An 11,089-nucleotide genomic window follows, 5' to 3' on the forward strand; every position below is an offset into this window, starting at 1 on the left:
CAGTAGCTGATCCACCAGAAGACAAACCCAGACAACAGAAAAATCACCCAGCCTTCCATGGGCCTTTAAGGCATTTCCCCAGCACTCAAATCAACTCTGCGATCCGTTGTGGCTAGTACAATGTGTAATACAAAAGTAACAATTTCGGCAAACCTATTCCCAAGTCTCTAAAACTCAAATTTGATTAGTAATGTTTCTCTATTCTCTGAGGAACACAGAAAAAAATGCCAACTTGCAACTACTGCGCCGCATGACACTATACATACCCGTGGTTCCCAAGGCAGTACACACAATCATGAGTAAGACTGAAAGATTAGAAGTGAAATGGTCAACAGATATGATCTTCTCAAGGACAACACTGTTTTCTGCTTCTTTAGGTTTCAATTGAGCAATTGTTATATATAAAGAAAAAACATTCCAGAAGCCTTAAATCTATTCACCTGCAAAGAGGATGCCTTGCCAGAAAGCTTTTATTCTCTAAGCAAGGCACAAAACATTCTTTCTGATTCTGATACTGAATCACACAGATGTGGGGAAATTAATTTATGGCTATGGGCTTCATTCATGGGGATAAATATCTGCACCAAATGATTCTTATTTACTTGGCCAACAACCAAATATTGTTTGTTTAGGCTGATGCATTTGTGTCCCCTTCCTCTCTCCAGGAAACCCACTCATACAGGTCAATTCATTGTGCTACTTTTTTAAAATAGATACTTAAAACAAACTAAGCAGATGAGATGAGGTACAAATGGCATTATATGTTCTACGTAACTGTTTACAGCAGGGTGCAATTCAAGAAAACAGATTGGCACTATCAACTGTGACTAAATAGTTTTCCTCTTTCTACACTGCAAGAAAAATCAAATTCTTCCTCGCAGCAACAGTCACAGTTTATCTTTCTGCAAAACATATTCTTGGCCTGTCTGAAAACTAAACAATTGCCCGCATTCCTGGCAAAAGATATTACTTTGAACTACAGGGCTTGTAGCCGACAAGAATTATAATCCTACTAAAAAAGTCAGGAGAGATGATGTGGCTGTAAGACGTCTGCCTTGGCTGGAAAAATTCAGCTGCTACTTCCCTTCTGGTTACAACTTCAGAGCCAACACCCAACTTTTCTCCTTCTAAGTGCTCTGACCCAAAAGACTGCCAATTTTTGCCACTACACAAACACTTATCCTCATGCCTAGAGAGCAGCACAGTGCAGGGACAATATTTTTAAGCCCCATACACCCTCCACAGCATTACTTATACAGCGGTGGCAATGAGAGACATCTTCCCTTTTCATTTTGATCCTAACAAGAGATCTACTGATCATCTACTGTCAGGCACTTGGACTACTAACACGTTTCTTCAAATACGCCCAACTGCCTGAAGAGACACATCGAGCAACGTAACTGTAACCACTACATGTTCCTGTGATATGTCATCTTTAAGAGACACTTTTCAGACACAAAAATACTTTCAACATGGCTACATTGATCATTACACCCTAAAAAGCAAGAGAGACTCAGCCCCATTCGGACCTATTACAAAGCTATAAAGCTGTATTTTTCTCAGCTTTAAGTTCTTACATGCAAGCTGAAGCAAATTTCCTGTGGCAGGCACCAAGGCCCACTGCAGGCCCACAGCGTTATTCCTTCACGTAAACTGACTCCATATCAACCACACAGAAACCTGGCAAATCATCAAGAAATTAATCTGCATGGAAGATACCTGGCAACCCACTTTCATTCAGTCAACTGACTAGTCAAGTGCCTGTGCAGGAAGCACTGATACACATTTAAATGCCCCTTCCTCAACTGATGAGGCTAAGCCAGAAAATGCAGGATCCGCTGCCATGGAGAAGTAGCAATGCTCCTGGCAAGGACTGGAGCCATCCCTTCAGAAGGAGCTATTGCTGCATGGCTTTTGTTAAAAAAAAAAAAAGAAAAAGCCCTCAGTGCTTGACATTGACAACCTATCTTACCATTTTCCTTTCTTCCATTATAAGACAGACTAGGTGAGAACACAAACTGCCTTAAATGCTTAGATCTACTTCCCGTCTGCAAGAGATAAAAGTACAGAGTGAACTGCTTTGCTTTATTTCCTTTTCCGAACAACAGACAAGTCATCTGTGGCAAGAGCACCTAATGAAAAGATTCTTTGATAGCACTGATCACACAAGAAAAATCACTGTCCACTTCTTTTAGAGGCACAGCAGTATGACTTCTGGGCATCCATGCTTTTGACAATTCTCAGAGATATATAGCAGTGCTTTCAGTATGGTCTCCAACATTTATTTCTCTTGAAATACCATCATCTTACCTCTTCTACTGCCCTGACAAAACATCACACAGCAGCACTGTCAGAAAATATAGGACTGAGTCAAACATACTGTTCTCATGGACTACACCTAAATAACTGACCCTCTCTCTATGGAATGGTAAGCTGGCACCTACAGGAGCAGGAGGGATTCTGAAGATTGGGTGAAAGTAAATAGTTGTTATCCAAATCCAGTTTGTAAAGCTTCAGGTAGAGATTAATTTTAGGCTTATGTTTGACGAGATACAGCAGCACTGACCAGGAACAGTTGTCTGAGCATGACTATGATGCTGAAGCCATTTCTCACAAACCTGTATTTTGCTACCTCGTCTCACACCTTTCTCACCTCAAGACCACACTGCTACAATGCACTCCAATGGTTACACTTTAAATCAATTCAAAAATATAAAGTGGGATTATGTCTCCAAACTTACACCTCTCCCAGTGGTAGTATACAGCACTTTGGCAACAATCCCCATAAGATGATAAGTGACAAGGGGGTTCCTGGTTTTGCATCTGAAGAGAGGAGGTCTGACCTGTAGAGTACGCTATGGGTTTGAGCCTTTATGGCTGAGGGAGTACTTTTTCTTGTAAAAGTTGTAATTAGCATTTATTTTCAACATACGTAAATAAAAGAGCACCTACTTGTGCAGCTTACTGAAAAAAGTTCAGAAAAGACAAATTTTTGGATTTCACATGGACTTGGGTCAAATTAAAAAGTGGAGAGCTGTTCTGCGAGGCATTCAGACTTTCGATAATCTCCTTTCCCCAGTTGCTTGACTTCAAAAGTTTTGTTTGTCTTTCAAGGCTGCACCGGGCTGATGCTTGTTAAATTCAGAAAGCAGCCAAGTAACTGCACCAGCCATATAGCTACTGCAGGAGACAGCCACTTTAGCACTTCCCACACTAGTTATGGGTGACTAAAAGTCCTCAGAATAAAGTTAAATTTTTTTAACAAAATCAAAAGGGAGAGAACTCCAGAAAAATGTTCAAGACTTAAGTCTTCTACAGAAATTTCTGGAAACTCAAAGGTAACAGACTTTTCAGTTTAAAATAGGACTCAAAGTCACTTAAAATAAAAATATTCCAACATCTTGAATCAAAAGGCTCCAAGTGTTCTCCAACCACCTTGCACATTATTAGCTCATGCATTCAAATAACTAAGGGGTTTAGCATTAATTCATTTCAGAAAATGCTACAGCTGGTCACAGCACAAAGCTTTAACTGCAAGCTTTTTTGAGATACAGATACCCTATGGGCTTTCAGGATCTTCCTTACATCACCCATCCATCCACTTTGAGGGAGAGCATGGGGTCAGGGAACATCAACAGCCCATATTCCAGAGATTTGTATCATTATGAAGACCTGTAGTGAGTAAACTTGACACCAATAAAGGAAAAATCCTTTATGTTCTAACTAAAATACCTCTTAAAGATAGAACACATGAAAATGAAAGAACTCTTTTGGGGCAGTAGAGGGAAACCCTTCAGTCTGTGGGGTGGTCTTCAGCAATATACGTCAAAGAATTGCTACTTTCTTTATGTCTCCTCTACTACTTTGTGATACCTATAAGACCCTATCAAGTTAACAGACAAAGTGATACAACTTCCAGAGCCAGGACTCATACAGGCAAGGAATATACTCCATAAGCCATATGGGTTTCCACAGATGTATTAACAGGTGAACAAGATGGTTACAATATTGCTAAGAAACACAAAAGGTGAATCAAGTGCTAATACAACAGGGGATCACCTACAAGAAACAGTGTAGAGAAATGTGCAGAACAGAGATGGAATGAAAAGAAAAAGGTTTAGGATAATCTCCAGTATGTCTTAAAAGGAAAAAAAAAAAAAAAAAAAAAAAAAAAAANCTACAAGAAACAGTGTAGAGAAATGTGCAGAACAGAGATGGAATGAAAAGAAAAAGGTTTAGGATAATCTCCAGTATGTCTTAAAAGGAAAAAAAGAAAAAAAAAAAAAAAACAAAACAAAAACAACATACAAAAATTAAGACATGGAGGACACAGCACAATAATTAGTCAAACTATCATTTGATAGGTTCCACTGGCAGGCCTCGCTTTTTTAATTAGTTGTTTTTCTGCTCAACTACCTAATGGCATGAATAAAGAGCAAATAGTTTGGCAGCATTAGAATTAAGTACAGCAGACAGTTGTTCTATTCCTTTTCAGACTGCAAGGCACGACTTTGGGACACTATAGCACGAAACACTTTTCACTCCCGCACACGTGTTCATTAGCTGACCCCATTGGTGCAATTTTTTCCAGTCTAGGCATGAGGAAAGCTGCTCACCCAGCAGCAGTCAGAAAGCTGGACAGGGCTAGGATCAGCAACGGCCAGACACATACCGCTCAGCAGGCTTCTGGAAGGGAGTGATCTTCCACTCTCCAGCAAGGAAAGCAGGATGGGCGGCTTTCAGTTTCAGAAACCAATTAGGCAGAAACTGCTATCAAAGCAATAGAGAGGGCCCTACCCTAACTGGGTTGAGAAACACCAGGTGGTATTATCTCGATCATTTCGCCTGTTTCAACAACCCCACTCATTCCTTCTCCCCGAAGGGGCCCAGGGTGCTCTTTTTCCAAGGCTCTCCCCACACACCTACCTGGACACCACACGGTATTAAACTCAACTGTCACCTAGACACCACAGGCTACCTAAAAAGCAGTCACTTTTATGTACTGGCTTGTGGAATAGCGACTAAGAGAGAACAAACTCACAGATTTTATTCCTTCATGAACCACTTTTAAACAGCTATCATGCTCAAATGCCAGCAGCAGTACCACGAGTGAACAGTACGCAGCAATATAGGTTTACCAAGCTATTGTGCTTTCAGGAGATTTTACAGTACAAAAAAACCCCAGTGAATCTAAGAAGAGAAGAAAAACAACAAAGCCCAAGTTTGGCACCACTGTAACATTCTTCCACAGAGTCCAAAATGAATTATTACAAGATTGGCCTTTAGATTTTGCAACAAAGAGTATGTGTTCAACATCAGAACTAGCTAAAGCAAATAAAATTGCCTCCCTCGCCCTCCAAGTCGACAAATTCTGCAGAACCAATTACAGAGACATGACAGTCACACATGGAGCAAAAAACTCTCATGGCAAGTGTTAGCCAAGACATTATTTACTGCAGACCATCAAGATAATTGGCTACAGTTATAATAAGTACTGCTGTCTACAAGGACTTGGTGTTACTTGAAACACTTATTTTCCAGAAGTTCAAGGAAGGAAAAAAAAAAATCAATTCTACAGTCATTAAATGAAAATTCTTAAACTGCAAACTTTGAGACTTCTATTTTTATACAGATATTTTTGGTTATGTGTTGCATGACTGCCCCTTATATTTCAGGATTACTTTTGTCCCATTTGAGAAACAAGGTACATCTGGAAGTAATGCAAGAGCAACTAGGTGAAGAACAAAAGAAAGCTTCCAGTTCATATCTCTTCTCACACTACATCGAGCAGGTTGATAGTATCAGCAAGTGGAGAACTGCAAGTTCAGCTCCCTCCTTTTGAAGGATAGGCTCAACACAAGGAACACACACACTTTTTTGTTTGTTCCTGTAAAGCCTAAAAACCAGCAACACTGACCCGCACAAAGAATACCCTATTTGAGAACAACTTCAATGTAAAAATCCATATGGTGGATTCTCTATAAATAGAGAAATAAAAATAGTCAGATTTCAGAAGGTGGATGTATGGCTTGAAAGAGATACATGAAGGCCATAGCGTTCCTACTGTTGTGGAGATGTTAAAACCTTTGTAACACCCCTTACAGAGCAATGAGAGCAATACATGAGAAGTCATCTTTCCCAACAGTCAAAGGACAAGCAGCTCTTGGTAATCTCCCATCCTTCCCTTTAAGGCTCATGTTTTCTTACCAACTTCTGAGAATGAAGTTTCATAAATCCAATAAATTACACAGCAAAAAGGTGAAAAATCCTTGCTCACCCTTTCTCCCCCATAAACCTTGGAGAGAAGGGCCATCACAGCACGGTTCTAGTAGTGCTCCTCCCAGGTAACACAAGGAACAGTGAACCCTCCTCCAGCATTTTATCAATCCTTTTCTCATCCCTTGAATCTATCCTTCCTAGGTAACTGTTGTAGCACTCAGCCAGGACAAGCAATAGCTGCAGAGACACCAGAGCAGGAGTGACTTCATCATTTGATTTCAGTGCTCCCCCCGCCTTACAAATAAAAGCAAAAAGGCTGACATTAAACAAGTCAGGTTCTACTCCCTGCAAAAGACCCACACCAAGACAGAGGTTCTAAAGATGTCCAAGAGACTCAGAAGATACCAGTCTATCAGTTTTTACCTATTTCATGAGGACTCTTCTGTCCCAGATTTAACTCAAAGGGGCTCAGAACACAACTGAGTATCTGTAGATATACATATATATATATATAAACAAAAACAAAAGAGCCGACCAAACTCTATGTTCACCATACAAGCACTTAATATCTGTCAACAGATAGCTTGCTACATCATGTTACCAAGATGTTACCAAGACTCCTGTTAACCAGCAAAGGACCACCTTTTTTGACACCTTGGAATTTTTCTCACTTAAAAAGAAAAAAAAAAAAAAAAAAAAAAAAAGTTAACTTCCCAGGCTGTCTTACATGGATGGATTAATTGAAAATAGAAACTGCATTTCCCACAGAGTCCTTGAGTGTGGTTCTGTTGCTTTGTTCTGACATTTTTTTCCAGACAGCAGAAGGACCAGGAGCACATGACTAGAGCGACTGGGGGGGTTATCACAAGTGCATGCGCTTTATGCTACGGCCTTTGTTTCTCCCTCAGTGTTATACACTTGGGATTGAATCATATTTGCAAACTTGTAAGTCTGCATCAGTTAGCACCCTCTTCACAGGCAAACATCTGTGTAGTCTCTGACCTCAAATAAAAGGGAAAGAAGCATCAATGACCTTTCAAGAATCAAACTGCAGTGCCTGAATAAGACAAATTTAGTTGCTGAGCATGACAGGTTGAGGTCTCGCTTGCCACCTGCAGAAATACTGATCAACAAGACCTGCTTTCCATTCCACAGGCATATAAAGTAAAGCAATAAATTAAAATGGAGTCACCAATGTTTTTTCCCAGTACAAATCAGTAGTCCTCAATAAATGCTAACGTTGGAGCGGATCAAACATATGCTCTCATGCTGCTAATATGGGTTAACTGCACTCATGTTTTCTGAAGTGCTGCTGGCACACTGATCATGCAGATACAAGGTGGACTACAGGCCCCTGAGCCAAATGCTCTCTTCAAAGCCTCAACCGCAGTGGAAGACATTTCAGTGCAGAAAAACATCAAGATTTCCGATCTGTCAAAAAGCTCACAGTCTCACAGCCCTTTGCCATGAAATGCATAAACTATGCGATAGATGCAGGCATGCTCCCACAGAGCCATGTCAGGTGTGGCTGTACACGAGTATCAAATAGATCAATCGAATGGCAATACATGTCGAGCATTCCCGGTCTCATAAAGATGTCACCCTGCATTTCCGCAAGAAAAAGGAAAGTATCTCTGAAAACTACACTGTTAATATGAATCCGGAAGAACAATTCAGTTGTTAATGTGAACATATTCAAATCCGGAGTTAAGAAATTCCCTAAGCACATAGCCGATCTTTAGCGGCTCAGAACAGGGCCTTTTTGTATTCACAATGTACATTTGTTCAGATTTAATACATATTTTCAATTCACATACACCAGCTAACCCCACCAGCTAAAATACGAAGGATGGGCATACACTAAGGACAATTTCTGACGTGCCTGTGCAGAATAAAGCACAGGCCTCATTATTAAAAATATTCCTCTGATCAGAAAATCGGAGAAGGAACGCCGAGCTCGACATGTGAGCCAACAGACTAGTTATTTCAAAATAACCATTTTCCCATCCCTTCTATTGAGTATTTTACCAGAGCCTGGAGGATATTAGAGACACCTTTTGTAAGATCCCCTCCCCCTCCCTTTTTTTTTTTTCTTTTATGGGCTGGACTAAAAGGTGCTCACACCCGATCTACGGGTGCATGGAAAAACCTTCCATGCTCTCTCCCCTTCAAAGCCAAGAGAGCTTTAAAAAAAAAAAAAAAAAAAAGCGCACATAATGAACGTGAATGTCACGGTCATACCTGTGTGCCTGCAATTCGTTTCCTCCTTTCGAGGGAGGAGGTGGTGGTGGTGGGGAATAAAAAGGAAATACAGGCTACGGAGCTCCCAATCCGTTTCACAAAGGGGGTAAAAAAATGGCTTTTTAACGAGCCAGAGGCCGCTGGCAGCGACCAGGAGCTAAGGACGAGGACAAACCCACCGGGATTTTCCGTCCAGCAGGCCCCGCACGGAGCGGCGGCGTGCGCCTATTCAAGGTTAATGGGGGGGGAAGGGGAGAGAAAGGAGCCGCCGGGGCTGGGGCCGGGCTCCCTTCGCCGCTCCCCGCCCGGGCGAAGGGCGGGGGGAGCCCCCGCGGCCCTCACCGCCCGATCCGAGGGGGGCACGATACTCACGGCTGACTTTCATGCTGCCGAAGGCCGAGGGCTGCTGCACCGGCTTGCAGCTCTCCGCGAAGGAGGTGGTCCTGGGCCGCCCGGACATGGTCTCCCCCGCTCTGCCCCGACGGCGATCACCTCTCTCCTCTTCCTGCCTTCGCCCTCCGCCTCGCCCCGGCGGGCCCGCCTGCCGCTCCCTCGGTCGCTCAGCTGCAGGAGACGGGCGGGACGTGCCACATGAAACGCCGGGACCCCCCCTTCCCCCCCCCGGGGAAGCCCCCTCCCCTCTCGGTCTCTGTCGCCCGGCGGCTGCTGCTTCTTCTCCTGCCTCCTCCTGCTCCTCCTCGCGCCGCCCGCTCCTCACACGACCATCCTTCCCGGCCGCGCCGGTGGGTCCGAGAGCCGCCTCCCCCCGGCGCCGCTCCCGAGCGAGGTGGGTTCACTGGGCCTCGCTGCCCCCACCCCGGGCGCCAGTCACATGGGGCGGAGGCTCGCGGCCCGGCTCCTCCGATCCCGCCGCCGCGCTTCTCTCCTTTTATTTTATCTCTTTCCTTTTTTTTTCCTTTCTTCTTTTTCTTCCTCCTCTTCCCTCCCCCGTCCCCGCTGCTCTCCTTCCCCCTCGCCTCTGAGGGAGGCGGCAGGCAACGGGACTATTTTTTTCTCCCCCGGCGGAGGGATCTCGAGGGTACCGCCGAGCGGCGGCGATGAGGATACTGCTCGCAATAGGATCCGGCGGCGGCGGCGGGATCCGCGGCGCGCGGAGGGGGGTGAGGCGGCCCGGGCGGCCTCGCTGCTCGCTGACGCTGCTGCTCAGTGCGGCGCTGTGGTGGCGGTGGCTCCGGTGGCCACGCTGCTCATTGCGCCCGCACGGGCACCTGGCGGCGGCTCAGGCTGGGCACGCTGCACTGCGGGCGGGGACCGGCGGCGGCGACACAGGCCATGACGGCGGCGGCGGCTTCCCTGCTTGTCTTTCAGCCCGGCTTCAGAGCGCTGGCGGCGGCGGCGGTTGTTGCTGCTGCGGCTGCTGCTGCGGCTGCTGCTGCTGCGCCTGCTGCTGCTTCCCGAGGCGCCCAAGGGACGTAGGACTCGCGCGCCCGGCTGAAGCCTCCCGCCGGGCCCCCCTCCCCGTTCCTGCCGATCGGTCCCTTTGTCCCCGCTGCTGCCTCCGCTGCGTGCCGGGCTCCCGCCGCTGCGCTCTGTGCGTGCGCCAAAGCCGCGCAGCCGCCCGTGGCTGCCGCCGCCCCACGCTGCGGAACGGCCGTAAGTGCCGTCTGTGAATACCCGGCCGAGCAGCCCCGGCGCGCCCGCGAGCCCCGGCCCGAGGCCCGCACGGAAACGCCCGAGCCTGCTCGGCACCAATCGCGGGGCCGTTACGGGAGTGCCCGTAACGGGTCGTGACCAATCGCGGCGCCGCCGCGGGCGCGGCCGATGCTCCCCGAAGCGGGGCGGACAGCCAATGGGAGCGCGCCGCCGCCGCCCTAGCAGCGCGGCCGGGCGGCCAATGGCAGGGCGGGCTCCCTTCCGGCTATCGCAGGGCCAACCCGAGCGGGGCCGGGGCAGGACAGCCAATGAGCGACCGCGATGGCTCCGTCACACGTCTCTGGGACGGCTCCGAGCCGCAGCCCGGGGCGGAGCGCGGCCGCGGGCTGCCATTGGCTCCCGCGGCGGAGCGCGGCGATTGGCTTGCGGCGATGAGGCCGCCCGCCGCGGGCCAATGGCGGTGCGCGCGGGCGCGGCCGCTCCCGCCGGGGCACGGCCGCTCACCTCTGCGGGGGCCGGGGCAGCGCCGCGCATGCGCGGCCGGCAGCGCGAGCGGACACCGCCCCTCGGGCGCGACCTCGCGGGCCGGCCCGCCGGGAGCGCGCCTGGGGGGCGCGTAGGGAGCCCCTAAAATCTGTCAGGCACCGAGGTGCCGCNCAGGACAGCCAATGAGCGACCGCGATGGCTCCGTCACACGTCTCTGGGACGGCTCCGAGCCGCAGCCCGGGGCGGAGCGCGGCCGCGGGCTGCCATTGGCTCCCGCGGCGGAGCGCGGCGATTGGCTTGCGGCGATGAGGCCGCCCGCCGCGGGCCAATGGCGGTGCGCGCGGGCGCGGCCGCTCCCGCCGGGGCACGGCCGCTCACCTCTGCGGGGGCCGGGGCAGCGCCGCGCATGCGCGGCCGGCAGCGCGAGCGGACACCGCCCCTCGGGCGCGACCTCGCGGGCCGGCCCGCCGGGAGCGCGCCTGGGGGGCGCGTAGGGAGCCCCTAAAATCTGTCAGGCACCGAGGTGCCG

At 48.3% G+C, this 11,089-nt stretch overlaps 2 protein-coding genes across 3 annotated transcripts in view; both read right to left on the reverse strand.

The window, feature by feature from the left end:
* GSK3B (glycogen synthase kinase 3 beta) overlaps positions 1 to 9,066 on the reverse strand; it is a 154,883-nt gene extending 145,817 nt beyond the window's left edge. Inside the window, exon 1 of one of the 2 annotated variants that reach the window (XM_017814730.1) lies at positions 8,833 to 9,066. In XM_017814730.1, coding sequence (XP_017670219.1) covers positions 8,833 to 8,920 — 88 coding nt within the window. In that variant the 5' untranslated portion in view covers positions 8,921 to 9,066. The remainder of the gene's footprint in view (positions 1 to 8,832) is intronic. The other variant, XM_017814728.1, reaches the window with a different exon arrangement.
* A 468-nt stretch (positions 9,067 to 9,534) lies between these two features.
* Positions 9,535 to 10,608, reverse strand: LOC108497189 (translation initiation factor IF-2-like). Its single transcript, XM_017814596.1, has 2 exons — positions 10,409 to 10,608; positions 9,535 to 10,159 (listed from the first exon to the last, which is right to left on the reverse strand). Exons 1-2 carry the CDS (start codon positions 10,606 to 10,608, stop codon positions 9,625 to 9,627), a joined length of 735 nt encoding a protein of 244 aa, XP_017670085.1. The 3' UTR covers positions 9,535 to 9,624.
* Between the last annotated feature and the right edge of the window lie 481 nt (positions 10,609 to 11,089).

The sequence above is a fragment of the Lepidothrix coronata genome, unplaced genomic scaffold (genome assembly GCF_001604755.1).
Source record: "Lepidothrix coronata isolate B3197 unplaced genomic scaffold, Lepidothrix_coronata-1.0 Scaffold46, whole genome shotgun sequence".
NCBI lineage: Eukaryota > Metazoa > Chordata > Aves > Passeriformes > Pipridae > Lepidothrix > Lepidothrix coronata.

What these genes read in the sequence shown, in the direction of transcription:
- LOC108497189 (XM_017814596.1), bottom strand. Translation starts at nt 10,608, where the DNA reads ATGCGCGGCGCTGCCCCGGCCCCCGCAGAGGTGAGCGGCCGTGCCCCG. An exon ending in CGGAGCCGTCCCAGAGACGT is followed by an intron (nt 10,160 to 10,408) that starts GTGACGGAGCCA and finishes GGTGCCGAGCAG; the next exon opens with GCTCGGGCGTTTCCGTGCGG.